The 17,058-nt window shown below is 48.1% G+C and overlaps 1 protein-coding gene across 2 annotated transcripts in view; it reads left to right on the top strand.

Moving 5' to 3' along the window:
* Nucleotides 1–17,058, top strand: part of CRIP3 (cysteine rich protein 3) — a 54,882-nt gene that overhangs the window by 6,059 nt on the left and 31,765 nt on the right. For both annotated transcript variants that reach the window (XM_063918761.1, XM_063918762.1), the window contains exon 3: nucleotides 8,801–8,858. In XM_063918761.1, coding sequence (XP_063774831.1) covers nucleotides 8,801–8,858 — 58 coding nt within the window. The remainder of the gene's footprint in view (nucleotides 1–8,800; nucleotides 8,859–17,058) is intronic.

Genomic DNA, 17,058 nt, shown 5'->3' with positions numbered 1-17,058 from the left:
TTGCTACTAGAGATGTGCACTTGAAATTTTTCGGGTTTTGGTTTTGGTTTTGGTTCCGCGGCCGTGTTTTGGGTTCGACCGCGTTTTGGCAAAACCTCACCGAATTTTTTTTGTCGGATTCGGGTATGTTTTGGATTCGGGTGTTTTTTTCAAAAAACCCTAAAAAACAGCTTAAATCATAGAATTTGGGGGTCATTTTGATCCCAAAGTATTATTAACCTCAAAAACCATAATTTCCACTCATTTTCAGTCTATTCTGAACACCTCACACCTCACAATATTATTTTTAGTCCTAAAATTTGCACCGAGGTCGCTGGATGACTAAGCTAAGCGACCCTAGTGGCCGACACAAACACCTGGCCCATCTAGGAGTGGCACTGCAGTGTCACGCAGGATGGCCCTTCCAAAAAACACTCCCCAAACAGCACATGACGCAAAGAAAAAAAGAGGCGCAATGAGGTAGCTGTGTGAGTAAGATAAGCGACCCTAGTGGCCGACACAAACACCGTGCCCATCTAGGAGTGGCACTGCAGTGTCACGCAGGATGGCCCTTCCAAAAAACACTCCCCAAACAGCACATGACGCAAAGAAAAAAAGAGGCGCAATGAGGTAGCTGTGTGAGTAAGCTAAGCGACCCTAGTGGCCGACACAAACACCTGGCCCATCTAGGAGTGGCACTGCAGTGTCACGCAGGATGGCCCTTCCAAAAAAACACTCCCCAAACAGCACATGACGCAAAGAAAAAAAGAGGCGCAATGAGGTAGCTGTGTGAGTAAGCTAAACGACCCTAGTGGCCGACACAAACACCTGGCCCATCTAGGAGTGGCACTGCAGTGTCACGCAGGATGGCCCTTCCAAAAAAACACTCCCCAAACAGCACATGACGCAAAGAAAAAAAGAGGCGCAATGAGGTAGCTGTGTGAGTAAGCTAAGCGACCCTAGTGGCCGACACAAACACCTGGCCCATCTAGGAGTGGCACTGCAGTGTCACGCAGGATGGCCCTTCCAAAAAAACACTCCCCAAACAGCACATGATGCAAAGAAAAAAAGAGGCGCAATGAGGTAGCTGTGTGAGTAAGCTAAGCGACCCTAGTGGCCGACACAAACACCTGGCCCATCTAGGAGTGGCACTGCAGTGTCACGCAGGATGGCCCTTCCAAAAAAACACTCCCCAAACAGCACATGACGCAAAGAAAAAAAGAGGCGCAATGAGGTAGCTGTGTGAGTAAGCTAAGCGACCCTAGTGGCCGACGCAAACACCTGGCCCATCTAGGAGTGGCACTGCAGTGTCACGCAGGATGGCCCTTCCAAAAAAACACTCCCCAAACAGCACATGACGCAAAGAAAAAAAGAGGCGCAATGAGGTAGCTGTGTGAGTAAGATAAGCGACTCTAGTGGCCGACACAAACACCTGGCCCATCTAGGAGTGGCACTGCAGTGTCACGCAGGATGGCCCTTCCAAAAAACACTCCCCAAACAGCACATGACGCAAATAAAAACGAAAGAAAAAAGAGGTGCAAGATGGAATTGTCCTTGGGCCCTCCCACCCACCCTTATGTTGTATAAACAGGACATGCACACTTTAACCAACCCATCATTTCAGTGACAGGGTCTGCCACACGACTGTGACTGAAATGACGGGTTGGTTTGGACCCCCACCGAAAAAGAAGCAATTAATCTCTCCTTGCACAAACTGGCTCTACAGAGGCAAGATGTCCACCTCATCATCATCCTCCGATATATCACCGTGTACATCCCGCTCCTCACAGATTATCAATTCGTCCCCACTGGAATCCACCATCTCAGCTCCCTGTGTACTTTGTGGAGGCAATTGCTGCTGGTCAATGTCTCCACGGAGGAATTGATTATAATTAATTTTAATGAACATCATCTTCTCCACATTTTCTGGAAGTAACCTCGTACGCCGATTGCTGACAAGGTGAGCGGCGGCACTAAACACTCTTTCGGAGTACACACTTGTGGGAGGGCAACTTAGGTAGAATAAAGCCAGTTTGTGCAAGGGCCTCCAAATTGCCTCTTTTTCCTGCCAGTATAAGTACGGACTGTCTGACGTGCCTACTTGGATGCGGTCACTCATATAATCCTCCACCATTCTTTCAATGGTGAGAGAATCATATGCAGTGACAGTAGACGACATGTCCGTAATCGTTGTCAGGTCCTTCAGTCCGGACCAGATGTCAGCATCAGCAGTCGCTCCAGACTGCCCTGCATCACCGCCAGCGGGTGGGCTCGGAATTCTGAGCCTTTTCCTCGCACCCCCAGTTGCGGGAGAATGTGAAGGAGGAGATGTTGACAGGTCGCGTTCCGCTTGAATTGACAATTTTGTCACCAGCAGGTCTTTGAACCCCAGCAGACTTGTGTGTGCCGGAAAGAGAGATCCAAGGTAGGTTTTAAATCTAGGATCTAGCACGGTGGCCAAAATGTAGTGCTCTGATTTCAACAGATTGACCACCCGTGAATCCTTGTTAAGCGAATTAAGGGCTCCATCCACAAGTTCCACATGCCTAGCGGAATCGCTCCCTTTTAGCTCCTCCTTCAATGCCTCCAGCTTCTTCTGCAAAAGCCTGATGAGGGGAATGACCTGACTCAGGCTGGCAGTGTCTGAACTGACTTCACGTGTGGCAAGTTCAAAAGGTTGCAGAACCTTGCACAACGTTGAAATCATTCTCCACTGCGCTTGAGACAGGTACATTCCACCTCCTATATCGTGCTCAATTGTATAGGCTTGAATGGCCTTTTGCTGCTCCTCCAACCTCTGAAGCATATATAGGGTTGAATTCCACCTCGTTACCACTTCTTGCTTCAGATGATGGCAGGGCAGGTTCAGGCGTTTTTGGTGGTGCTCCAGTCTTCTGTACGTGGTGCCTGTACGCCGAAAGTGTCCCGCAATTCTTCTGGCCACCGACAGCATCTTTTGCACGCCCCTGTCGTTTTTTAAAAAATTCTGCACCACCAAATTCAAGGTATGTGCAAAACATGGGACGTGCTGGAATTTGCCCATATTTAATGCACACACAATATTGCTGGCGTTGTCCGATGCCACAAATCCACAGGAGAGTCCAATTGGGGTAAGCCATTCCGCGATGATCTTCCTCAGTTGCCGTAAGAGGTTTTCAGCTGTGTGCGTATTCTGGAAACCGGTGATACAAAGCGTAGCCTGCCTAGGAAAGAGTTGGCGTTTGCGAGATGCTGCTACTGGTGCCGCCGCTGCTGTTCTTGCGGCGGGAGTCCATACATCTACCCAGTGGGCTGTCAGTCATATAGTCCTGACCCTGCCCTGCTCCACTTGTCCACATGTCCGTGGTTAAGTGGACATTGGGTACAACTGCATTTTTTAGGACACTGGTGAGTCTTTTTCTGACGTCCGTGTACATTCTCGGTATCGCCTGCCTAGAGAAGTGGAACCTAGATGGTATTTGGTAACGGGGGCACACTACCTCAAGAAATTGTCTACTTCCCTGTGAACTAACGGCGGATACCGGACGCACGTCTAACACCAACATAGTTGTCAAGGCCTCAGTTATCCGCTTTGCAACAGGATGACTGCTGTGATATTTCATCTTCCTCGCAAAGGACTGTTGGACAGTCAATTGCTTGGTGGAAGTAGTAAAAGTGGGCTTACGACTTCCCCTCTGGGATGACCATCGACTCCCAGCAGCAACAACAGCAGCGCCAGCAGCAGTAGGCGTTACACGCAAGGATGCATCGGAGAAATCCCAGGCAGGAGAGGACTCGTCAGAATTGCCAGGGACATGGCCTGCAGGACTATTGGCATTCCTGGGGAAGGAGGAAATTGACACTGAGGGAGTTGGTGGGGTGGTTTGCGTGAGCTTGGTTACAAGAGGAAGGGATTTACTGGTCAGTGGACTGCTTCCGCTGTCACCCAAAGTTTTTGAACTTGTCACTGACTTATTATGAATGCGCTGCAGGTGACGTATAAGGGAGGATGTTCCGAGGTGGTTAACGTCCTTACCCCTACTTATTACAGCTTGACAAAGGCAACACACGGCTTGACAAATGTTGTCCGCATTTCTGGTGAAATACTTCCACACCGAGGAGCTGATTTTTTTGGTATTTTCACCAGGCATGTCAATGGCCATATTCCTCCCACGGACAACAGGTGTCTCCCCGGGTGCCTGACTTAAACAAACCACCTCACCATCAGAATCCTCCTTGTCAATTTCCTCCCCAGCGCCAGCAACACCCATATCCTCCTCATCCTGGTGTACTTCAACACTGACATCTTCAATCTGACTATCAGGAACTGGACTGCGGGTGCTCCTTCCAGCACTTGCAGGGGGCGTGCAAATGGTGGAAGGCGCATGCTCTTCACGTCCAGTGTTGGGAAGGTCAGGCATCGCAACCGACACAATTGGACTCTCCTTGTGGATTTGGGATTTCGAAGAACGCACAGTTCTTTGCGGTGCTTTTGCCAGCTTGAGTCTTTTCATTTTTCTAGCGAGAGGCTGAGTGCTTCCATCCTCATGTGAAGCTGAACCACTAGCCATGAACATAGGCCAGGGCCTCAGCCGTTCCTTGCCACTCCGTGTGGTAAATGGCATATTGGCAAGTTTACGCTTCTCCGACGACAATTTTATTTTAGATTTTTGAGTCCTTTTTTTACTGATATTTGGTGTTTTGGATTTTACATGCTCTGTACTATGACATTGAGCATCGGCCTTGGCAGACGACGTTGCTGGCATTTCATCGTCTCGGCCATGACTAGTGGCAGCAGCTTCAGCACGAGGTGGAAGTCGATCTTGATCTTTCCCTAATTTTGGAACCTCAACATTTTTGTTCTCCATATTTTAATAGGCACAACTAAAAGGCACCTCAGGTAAACAATGGAGATGGATGGATACTAGTATACAATTATGGATGGACCAGCGACTGCCGACACAGAGGTAGCTACAGCCGTGGACTACCGTACTGTGTCTGCTGCTAATATAGACTGGATGATAATGAGATAAAAATAAAATATATATATATATAACACTAGTACTGCAGCCGGACAGGTATATATTATGTAATGACGGACCTGCTGGACACTGTCTGTCAGACTCAGCACTGCAGACTCCTAAAGTAAGCTACTAGTATCAAGAAGATAGAAAAGAAAAAAAAAACACGGGTAGGTGGTATACAATTATGGATGGACCAGCGACTGCCGACACAGAGGTAGCTACAGCCGTGGACTACCGTACTATGTCTGCTGCTAATATAGACTGGATGATAATGAGATAAAAATAAAATATATATATATCTATATCACACTAGTACTGCAGCCGGACAGGTATATATATTATGTAATGACGGACCTGCTGGACACTGTCTGTCAGCACTGCAGACTCCTAAAGTAAGCTACTAGTATCAAGAAGATAGAAAAAAAACCACGGGTAGGTGGTATACAATTATGGATGGACCAGCGACTGCCGACACAGAGGTAGCTACAGCCGTGGACTACCGTACTGTGTCTGCTGCTAATATAGACTGGATGATAATGAGATAAAAATAAAATATATATATATTATATATATCACACTAGTACTGCAGCCGGACAGGTATATGACGGACCTGCTGGACACTTTCTGCAGAATGCGTTTATAAAAACACCACACGACGAGTGTTTAACTTTTTCAGGCAGACAATCACAATATACTGGTGGTCAGCAGACAATCACAATATACTGGTGGTCAGTGGTCACTGGTCAGTCACACTGGCAGTGGCACTCTGGCAGCAAAAGTGTGCACTGTACTTAAAATATGTATGTACTCCTGCTATAACTGCTCCCCAGTCTCCCCCACAATTAAGCTGTGTGAGCAGTGAGCACTCAGCAGTCAGATAATGATATACAGTATTAATTACATATGATGCAGCACACTGGGCTGAGCACAGATATGGTATGTGACTGTGTCACACTCACACTGTGTATCGTTTCTTTTCAGGCAGAGAACGGATTAATTAAACTGGTGGTCAGTGGTCACACTATCAGCAGCAAGTAGTACTCCTCCTAGTAGCTCCCCAAAATTTGTGTCTCTCAGTCTCTACTCTCTAGTACTCTAGTCTAAACGGAGAGGACGCCAGCCACGTCCTCTCCCTATCAATCTCAATGCACGTGTGAAAATGGCGGCGACGCGCGGCTCCTTATATAGAATCCGAGTCTCGCGATAGAATACGAGCCTCGCGAGAATCCGACAGCGGGATGATGACGTTCGGGCGCGCTCGGGTTAGCCGAGCAAGGCGGGAAGATCCGAGTCGCTCGGCCCCGTGTAAAAAAACCTGAAGTTCGGGCGGGTTCGGATTCCGAGGAACCGAACCCGCTCATCTCTAGTTGCTACCCGCCATGTTTTTCAGGCTGCGTTGGCTGCGCAGATGCCGCAGCCCGACCTGCAAGTGGTCTGGACATGCCTTCGTTATCCGGGCCGCCCCCCCCAATGCTTCAACGCCCCTTAAACGGTGAGTCGTCCCCCTTTTGCCACGCGCTCGTCTCTGCCTGTCAATCAGGCAGAGGCGTTCGCACAAGTGACATGCTTTCGCATCTCACGGTGTGCACACGCGCAGGGCTGCTGCTGCACGTGTGCTGCGGCAGCGTTCCATGCTGAATTAGGCCCTATATTCAAAGGTCACACATGGAAACATACATTGGGAATCATTGTAAATATACCTTTACCTAATATAAGATAACCCCCCAGCTGTCTTGCTGGGATTTGTCAAAGGTCTCGGTCAGGTGACAGATGCTGACAGTGACCTAATTTTCTGCGGCTTGGACTGGATGAGCATGGGAAATGTGGGAGCTGGTAATGCAATTTATTGTTGATGTTTGTTGAAGCGTGGGCCTCCTGTGGGGGCCCCTATACGAGTAATTTGTGGAATGTAATGCAGTCCCAAATAGATGGGATCATTAATTAACAGTCTGTCCCACGCTCTGCAGCAGTTAGATGAACTTTCTGTTTAAACAGCGTTACATTCACTTTACTTTAACCCTCGTGCCATTCACTAATCTGCAAAACGTTCTGTCCAGCAAAACTGTTCCTTATGCCTCTATCCAACACCTCTCGGTAATTTGTGTCTCTGGGCTGTACTGTGCTTGTCCTGTTTGTGTCTGTGTGCTGTACCAATCAGCGCCTGCCTTTAGCTTGTGTCGATGATATACAGAGTGTCTGCCTTTTAAGTTGTATCTCTGGGCTATACTATCCAGTGCCCACTAACAGCTTGTGTCTCTGTGCTGTACTGCCCAACTCCCCGCTAATAGCTTGTGTCTCTGATATACCGAGTGTCTGCCTTTAACCTGCTATACTGCCCAGCGCCCGCTAACAGCTGATGTCTCTGTGCTGTACTGCCCAGCGCCCGCTAACAGCTGATGTCTCTGTGCTGTACTGCCCAGCGACCGCTAACAGCTGATGTCTCTGTGCTGTACTGCCCAGCGACCGCTAACAGCTAATGTCTCTGTGCTGTACTGCCCAGCGACCGCTAACAGCTGATGTCTCTGTGCTGTACTGCCCAGCGCCCGCTAACAGCTGATGTCTCTGTGCTGTACTGCCCAGCGCCCGCTAACAGCTGATGTCTCTGTGCTGTACTGCCCAGCGCCCGCTAACAGCTGATGTCTCTGTGCTGTACTGCCCAGCGCCCGCTAACAGCTGATGTCTCTGTGCTGTACTGCCCAGCGCCCGCTAACAGCTGATGTCTCTGTGCTGTACTGCCCAGCGCCCGCTAACAGCTGATGTCTCTGTGCTGTACTGCCCAGCGCCCGCTAACAGCTGATGTCTCTGTGCTGTACTGCCCAGCGCCCGCTAACAGCTGATGTCTCTGTGCTGTACTGCCCAGCGCCCGCTAACAGCTGATGTCTCTGTGCTGTACTGCCCAGCGCCCGCTAACAGCTGATGTCTCTGTGCTGTACCGTCCAGTTCCCGTCAGTAGCCTCTGTCTCTGAGCTGTTCTGTCCAATGCCTCTCAGTAGCCTCTGTCTCTATGCATTACTGTCCAATGCCTGCCAGTGGCATCTGTCTAGTGCGGTATCATACAGTACCTCTGTCTGCATGCGTTACTGTCTAGTGTCTGCCAGTAGCTTGTCTCTGTGTTTTATACTTAAAATAAAACTTTCTTTTTACTATTTGAAGAATTACTACTGTTGCTATTATTCTTTATATGGCACCACAAGGGGTCTGCACTGCAGCGCCTTACAAAGTACACAAGTACAAAGTACGGTGCAAACAAAACAAGAAATTGACAGTACAAAACATTGCAGTACGTCGAATACAAGCTATATAAACATTGCATAACATGGAATATAAACTATATAAACAGTGCTGCATTTGCACTCGTAATACCCTCAAAAGCTGCCCCGGCCGAGCACCAAGGTTTATTGCCTTCGTTGGCAGTGGGGATGAGATGTTCATTTATATGAATAGAGAAGAGCACATGATGGTGGAAAGCTCACAAGAGCTTGCAATCTATAGCTACTGTCAATATTTAAAACCTCATCACTAAATTCAGAACGATAACTGATGTTAAGTTGGGGCCTGTTGAAATAAATATTAGAGTCTCTAACCAAAAATCATAACAAATACAGAATTAGAGTGCGGGATTCATTGCAAGACGGATCATATCAACTCCAGGTACAGTACCACTGAATCACTCCAACCAGAGGGGTTTCCATGTTAGTTTGTCATCTAGCTTGTATCCCTTGATTATGATACACTGAGGTGATGGGGACACTTCTTCTATGTCACTGTGAACATGCCGGGGAGAATTTGCTGTAATAACCTCTTTTTCTTTTCTCTAGCACGATGGACGGCCTTACTGCCACAAACCATGCTACGCAGTCCTCTTTGGTCCAAAAGGTAGGAGCCCTACTTTTACTGTTGTCTTTTAAATACTAGTGATGCTAATTCTGCTGAAGCAGTGTTGCAAAAGGAGTGTGCCAATGTATAGATGTGTACTCTTACATCCTTGCTGCAGTCACGCTGAACAGCCCTTGAAGTTGCGCCATGCCGCCGTGGGACTCTGTAGCACCAATAGTTTTTTTTGTGCTTTTTTTACGTGAAAGTGTGTCTTAGACGCAAAGTAATGTAATAGGACAGCTTCTGCTGATTAAAATGATATGCAGCTAAGTAACGCAGCGAGTGCGGTGATAACAGTACACTGGCGCTCAACAGCAGCACCTACGATGTGGGAATGGTGTCAAAGAACGGACTTTTACATGCACATGGAGGATATCTACAACACTGCTCTAGAAAACACTCCACATATACATTGACCTGGTATCCGTGGCTTGCATTAAGACCACACGTGAATACTCCGCACTGAGTCTGGCGAACCATGCTTAATGTCAAGTCCCCGAAAATTGTTCAGAATCGTATAAATGCTCCAGCTTACATACCGTCTTACCGGTACCCCAACCCTTGTCTTACCCATCCTTTCCTCCCACCTCTTATTATTTGATTCAGTACTGTTGTTGTTTTGTTTTTGTTCTTGTAAAATGCATAGAACCTCTTTTGTTTTTTGCTTTGTTTTAGTTACACAGATCTGTTCTATATGAAACAAATAGTCATGTTGTTTACGGTCTTATATTTGAGATTTTTTTCTGCTGAAAAACGTGAAAATAAAGAATCTATAAATAAAAAATGATATGCGGCATGCCTATAATCTGTGTGTAATTGCGGATCTATCTGCATCCGAAATGCCACGTAGTCGCAATCTCACACAGAATATAGGCATGCAGCATATCATTTTAATCAGCAGAAGCTGTCCTATTACATTACTTTGCATCTAAGACGCATTTTCGCGTAAAAAAAAAAAGGAAAAACAGACTATTGGTACTACAGAGTTCCTTCGCAGCATGGCGCAACTTCAAGACAGAAGCTGCTTGTGCATCCTATTACATTATTTTGTGTCTAAGATGTGTAACGTGACGGAAAAATGCAAAGTCACATGGCACTCACGTTACGTGTAACATGACTTGTAGCGCACGGAGCAAAGATGTAAGAGGACACAACTGTACATGTATATTGGAGATAGATGAAGCTGTTATCATTGTATGTTCACATAGGAATAGGACTGGTTGCGGGGGATAAACGCGCACTTGCAGATAGCGAGGTTTCTTCACACATATCAGCCTCATACTAACATTAGGCTTGTATGTCACACTATTGAGGAACACAGGCGGCTGAATTTATTATTTTATTTATTTATTACTAGTTATTTCTGCTGCGGGGTACACTGGGCTCCACAAGGATTGGACAATGGGGTGTAGAGTAGGATCTTGATCCGAGGCACCAACAGGCTCAAAGCTTTGACTGTTCCCAGAATGCACAGCGCCGCCTCCTCTATAACCCCGCCTCCCTGCACAGGAGCTCAGTTTTGTAAGTTGGTTCTGCAGTAAGCAGGCACTTAACAGAGGGGCTGCTCCAGGCAGCCCTAAGAATAGCTTTTTATGAGGTAAAAAGTGAAGACTTCAAGGGCAGCAGTGGTGGTAAATGTCTTGTGACATTCACTGCTGCAGCTCCAGCTCTCCCCAGCGGCGCTGTACACTCCCGAGCCCTGGTTGCCGGGTACCTACAGCGGAGGTTCCGGTTTTCTTCACGTTAGACACACAGCTGGGGCTCTCCAGGATCGCGTGGCCGCGCTTCGGGAGGTGGTAAGTGGGTCCCGCTTGCGGGACCTGGTCTTTATCGCGATCCGGTGCGGTCAGTGGGAGGCGGGCCGCGTGCGCTGGCGGTGGACACTGTGGATACAGGCGATCCCACTAGATCACCAGGGCATGGGCGCAGGTCAGGTTTTCTCTCTAAACCAATTCTTATATCGCCCACAGTACCCGGTGGTTTTGCCAGCAGAGGGGATAAGGCTTAGACCTGAAGCCCCTCCCCCAGCCCCAGGGCGCCATTTCTAGCAAGTGTTCCTGCCCTGGAGCTGCATATCTGTCTTTTCCTCACTCCCTGTCAGTGTCTGCGGCGCCATTATCCCTCAGCTCACTGTTCCTGGGACTGCTTGGGCAAATCCTCCTATGTAAAGCCGCCTGGTTGTCAGTGCTGTGACTTTACATGACACTTAAGTATTCTACCTGCCTTTTTTAGTCAGTGTTAGTAAGAAAGAGTGCACTTAGTCAGGGTTTTCTAGTACAATTACCCTGTGATATACATCCAGTTCTTACTGTGTACTGTTATATCATTTGTTATATATCTGTGTAAGCTAGTCCAGCGCAGTATTATTGTCAGTAATAACCTCTGCATTGTACAAACTGTGACTATCTGTGTGTGCATTGATAGCTGAGTGGTGTCCATTTCGTGTCTTTCACTCAACCTGCTATCCCTATATTCTATAACCTGAGGGGGCTTGGTGCGTCAGGTTTTATCTAATCTAGGATTTTCACAAAGATATACTGTATTACGTATTTTTCTCTGTGATTTAGTCACCATATCTCTCCTTTATCTCTGCTAGTGCTGACTACACTGCGCAGGGGTTTGGGTTTAGAGATATAGTGCTGCTGATAATTGTACTGTTGCCTCATACTGCAAGTTATATCATGTCTGCTTCTGAGGGTAACTGTTCTGGGGCTGAACACACTGCCGGTGTTGCTGAAGCCACAGACCCATATGAGGAGAATATAGCAGCTGTGTGCTCTTGTTCTGGGGGCTCCTTGCCCCCCAGTGGGACTGTGGCAACGGAGGCACATACTGACCCACCGTGGGACGCTTTTTCCACGCTTCTGCATACGCTAGTTCATAAACTAACACCCCGTATGGGACCCCCAATGCCGGTACAACCGTATGTGGTCCCTGCAGCTAACCCGCCGTGGGCAGACGATTTATCTGCTCAGTTAAAGAAGTTGAACCAGTCCCTGACTACTAAGAAGTCTGACCATCGCTCGCCTAAGTCCAAGGGGTCCTCTAAGTGAGTGCTTGTCTCCTCACAATCCACTGCTGTCACTGATACCTCGTCTGATGAAGACGGCACGTATACTGACACCACAGGTTCTGACTCAGATACGGCTGATGGGGAGGGTAGTTTATATGTGGATGTTCCTGATCTTTTGGAGGTTATTAAGTTAATTCTGCAGATTACGGATGATCCCGAGCCATCCGTCCCTCCTAAGAAACCAGATAGGTTCAAGCGTCAGAAGGTGGTTAAACAAGTTTTACCTCACTCTGACCACCTAGTGGATATACGTCAGGAACCCTGGGAAAACCCGGGGACGAAGTTTGTGCCTCACAAGAAGATGCTGGCTCGCTATCCCCTCGCTCCAGAGCTGTCTAAGAATTGGGAAACGCCTCCTCCAGTGGATTCACATGTGGCCAGGATGGAGCTCTGCCTGTCACTACCGTCGCGTCTCTAGAAGAGACTACGGATAAACGTGTGGAGGGTTGTCTGAAAGCGATTTACACCCTCACGGGTGCTGCGCAAAGGCCCTCTATTGCAGCTACATGGGCTGCCGAGGCTATTGAAGCGTGGGCCTTGGAGTTAGATACTTAAATCTCCTCTGACAATGCTTGTCGTAGATTGTCACAGCTTCTCGCTATATTAAAGAGGCGGCTTCGGATGCCGGTATCCTAGCAGCCAAGGCCTCTACTATGTCAGTCCTGGCTCGCCGGATATTGTGGCTGAGATCCTGGTCTGTGGATCTGGACTCTAGAAAAACCCTGGAGGTACTCCCTTTCAAGGGAGATATTCTGTTTGGTGAGGACTTAAATAAGATAGTGGCTGACTTGGCTACTGCCAAAACTGCCTGTCTACCAAATACCGCTCCTTCTGTGTGGAAGGCTAAAGGTACGTACTTTCGCCCCTTTCGCCCTTCAGGTAAAGCAAAAGGTCAGGCGTACCACAAGCAGGCCCGCACTTCCAAACCTGGTAAGCCGAAGCCCAAAAGAGCCTGGGCTACCCGTCAGCCAGCTTCCAAGACCGATAAGCCTGCCGCATGACGGGGCGGGCCTCCCCCTGGGGGATCCCAGGGTGGGGGGCCAGCTTCTAGGGTATACCCAGGAATGGTTGAAGACCACTTCAGATGTCTGGGTACGGGAAATCGTCACTCGAGGTTACGCCATAGCCTTCAAAAACCGACCCTCTCATCGATTTTGCCGGACAGACGTCCCGTCGGACCAGACAAAGGCAAACACTCTGCATTCGGTGGTACAGACCCTCCTGGATACAGGAGTTGTAGTACAGGTGCCTCTTGCTCAGAGGGGCCGGGGGTACTATACTCCGCTGTCCCGAAACTGAATGGGTCCTCCCGGCCCATTCTCATCCTCAAGGCATTGAACAAGCCGTACCTGGACGACTTGTTAATCCTGGCAAATTCCCCAGAACTTCTCCTGTGTCATCTGGATATGATGGTCCGGATTCTACAAGCCCACGGGTGGCTCATCAACTGGAAGAAATCCTCCCTGGTCCCTGCTCAGAGCATGGTGCACCTGGGAGTGCTATTGGACACTCACAACCAGCGGTTGTTCTTGTCTCAGGAGAAAGTCCTGAAGCTTCAGGACAGGATTCGTTGCTTCCTTTCTCGTCCGCAAGTGTCGATACATTCGGCGATGCAGGTGCTGGGTCTCATGGTCTTAGCATTCGACATGGTGGAGTATACTCTATTCCATTCTCGCCCCCTCCAGAGGCTGATTCTAGCCAAGTGGGACGACCTGCCTCACCGGATCAGGTCTCACATGATCTCATTGACTCCGGAAGTCCGTCTGTCGCTACTTTGGTGGCTTCGGGACCAACAGTTGTGCAGGGGCCGTCCCCCCTTCTGGATATCCAACTGGATCCTGTTGACGACAGATGCCAGTGTAAGAGGTTGGGGCGCGGTGCCGGACCAAGGAGGAGTCTCTCCTCTCGATCAACATTCTGGAATTGCAGGCGGTCTTCAATGCGTTGAACCTGGCCCAGCATTTAATTCAGAACCGTCCTGTTCAAATACAGTCAGACAACGCCACCACTGTGGCTTACATAAATCATCAAGGCGGCACTCGAAACCGTTCAGCAATGAAGGAAGTCTCTTACGGATTCTACGTTGGGCGGAACGCCATCTACCGGCCATATCTGCAATATTCATTCCGGGAGTCCTGAATTGGGAAGCGGACTTTCTCAGTCATCAGGACGTGCATGCCAGCGAGTGGAGCCTCCATCCAGAAGTGTTTCAACTCCTAGTGGAAAAGTGGGGTCTTCCAGATGTAGATCTGATGGCGTTTCGACACAATCACAAGGTTCCGGTCTTCGGAGCAAGGACAAGGGATCCTCAAGCAGCATTCGTGGATGCGCTGGCGGTGCCATGGAGGTTTCGGCTGCCGTACGTGTTCCCTCCGGTGTCACTCCTGCCCAGGGTAATTCGGAAGTTCAAGCAAGAAAAAGGAAATCTGCTTCTCATAGCTCCGGCGTGGCCCAGACGGCACTGGTTCTCAGACCTGCAAGGCCTATCGTCAGAGCGTCCACTTCTGCTTCCACAACGCACAGACCTCCTCGTTCAGGGCCCCTGTGTCTACCAGGACCTAGCCCGGCTGTCTTTGACGGCGTGGCTCTTGAAGCTTCCGTCTTGAGGGCTAAGAGTTTTTCTGAAGTGGTCATTAAAACTATGTTGCGGGCCCGGAAACCGGCTTCTGCTCGGATTTACTATAGGGTCTGGCATTCCTACTTTGGTGCGCATCTAATAATTATGACGCTTTCAAGTTTCGTATAGCCAAACTTTTGGCTTTTCTGCAGCAGGGCCTAGATTTAGGTCTGCGTCTGTCCTCCCTCAAGGTTCATATTTCTGCCTTGTCGGTGTGGTTTCAGAGAAAAATTGCGACTGTACCTGATGTTCATACTTTCACTCGGGGTGTTTTGCGTATCCAACCTCCCTATGTCCCGCCTGTGGCTCCTTGGGACTTGTCGGTGGTTTTGGAGGCGTTGCAGGAGCCTCCGTTTGAACCCCTGGGTTCAGCTGACCTTAAGTGACTTTCCCTTAAGGTGGTGGTCTTGCTGGCTATTGCCTCTGCTAGAAGAGTGTCGGATCTGGGTGTCTTGTTTTGTAGTTCCCCCATATCTGATTTTTCACTGTGACTGGGCGGTTCTTAGGACTCGTCCCGGATATTTACCTAAGGTGGTTTCTTTGTTCCACCTTAATCAGGAGATTGTGGTTCCGGCCCTTGTTTCTCCTGATCTGTCTCCTAAAGAGGGGTCTTTGGATGTGGTACGGGCTCTCCGTATCTACGTGAAGAGAACTGCGTCTGTTCGAAAATCTGATTCTCTCTTTGTTTTGTTTGGATTTCACAAACGTGTCTGGCCTGCTCACAAGCAGACCCTGGCCAGATGGATTAGAATGGTGATTGCACATGCTTATATGAAGGCTGGTCTATAAGCTCCTACTCGCATTATGGCCCATTCTACTCGGTCTGTTGGACCTTCTTGGGCGGCCCAACGTGGTGCGACCCTTGAACAATTGTGCAAGGCGGCTACGTGGTCCTCCGGGAACACGTTCATAAGGTTCTATGCCTTCGCTACTGCCGCTTCCCAGGATGCTTCCTTTGGACGCCAGGTTCTTGTGCCCGCTACAGTGCGTCTCCTCCCATAAGGAACTGCTTTAGGACGTCCCCATTGTCCAATCCTTGTGGAGCCCAGTGTACCCCGCAGCAGAAAACGAAATTTATGGTAAGAACTTACCTTTTGTTAAATCTCTTTCTGCGAGGTACACTGGGCTCCACAAGGCGCCCACACTGACGCACTTAGCTTCTTTGGGTTGGTATGGCATTAGCCGCTGACACTTCTCTTGTCATGAGAGTGTGGTGTATGTGGCTACTAACCGTTGTCGTCTCTCTTCCTGCTACTGCATTGGGCTGGTTAACTAAAAACTGAGCTCCTGTGCAGGGAGGCGGGGTTATAGAGGAGGCGGCGCTGTGCATTCTGGGAACAGTCAAAGCTTTGAGCCTGTTGGTGCCTCGGATCAAGATCCTACTCTACACCCCATTGTCCAGTCCTTGTGGAGTCCAGTGTACCTCGCAGAAAGAGATTTAACAAAGGTAAGTTCTTACCATAAATCTCGTTTTATATAGCGCACACACATTCCGCAGCGCTTTACAGAGAATATTTGGCCATTCACATCAGTCCCTTCCCGCCCCAGAGGAGCTTACAATCTATATTACCTAGCACATTTATATACACACATTCATAGTAGGGTTAATTTTGTCAGAAATTAATTAACCTACCGGTATATTTTTGGATTGTCGGAGGAAACAGGAGTACCCGGAGGAAACCCATGCAAGTATGGGGAGAAAATACAAACTCCACATAGTTAGGGCCATGGTGGTAATTGAACCCACGACTTCAGTGCTGTGTAGCAGTAATGCTAACCATTACACCATCCGTACTGCCCAATGTGATTGATTTATTTATTTATTAAGGTGAATAAAAGTGTTAGATACTGACCTGTGTGTCAGCAGGTCAGTATCGAATCCAGTTACGGAGGTGACACGACCTCTATGATCTGTTCCTCACAGGTGATTGCAGTATGTTAAGAAGAAACCTTTTGCTGCGCCTGTGTTTATCAATTAACTAATCAATCTCAAATGGAATGAACCTGGAACTGATAGTGTGGAAATACGTCCGCCGCTATAGGGAGATATGCGATACTCCTATGGATTTGGACAAGTATAAAAATTAATAGAGGCGCTCATATAATCCACACACCATGTTTTCACAGGTTCAAAAAACAACCAAAGAATTAATTAAATTAAAAAATGTATATATTTATTATTCACAATAATCTGATAAAAATACCCTCTAATATAAATAATTCATGAGAGTTGTTATTCATAACTATCCGAAATTGCCACATGCATATGTTTCAAATAGTGTAAAGATACATACAAAATCTAGGCTATAACATTATTATATGTAGCATAAAAAATTCCCACTGAACTGATGGAGTAAAAGTTCAAAGTGTAACAATATGTTACAATCCTTTTAGAAACACTGTTGCTAAAAGTTTCTGAATGTAGTTCCAGGATAAGACACAGTAACTGTAAGCTTCAAGATTGAACTTCAATCAAGATTGATGGCATGAATTAACTGTATATAGAGAAA

The sequence above is a fragment of the Pseudophryne corroboree genome, chromosome 4, assembly GCF_028390025.1.
Source record: "Pseudophryne corroboree isolate aPseCor3 chromosome 4, aPseCor3.hap2, whole genome shotgun sequence".
Taxonomy (NCBI): Eukaryota; Metazoa; Chordata; class Amphibia; order Anura; family Myobatrachidae; genus Pseudophryne; species Pseudophryne corroboree.
The sequence above is the reverse complement of the archived record's forward strand: the minus strand, read 5'-3'. Positions and strand labels throughout refer to the sequence as shown.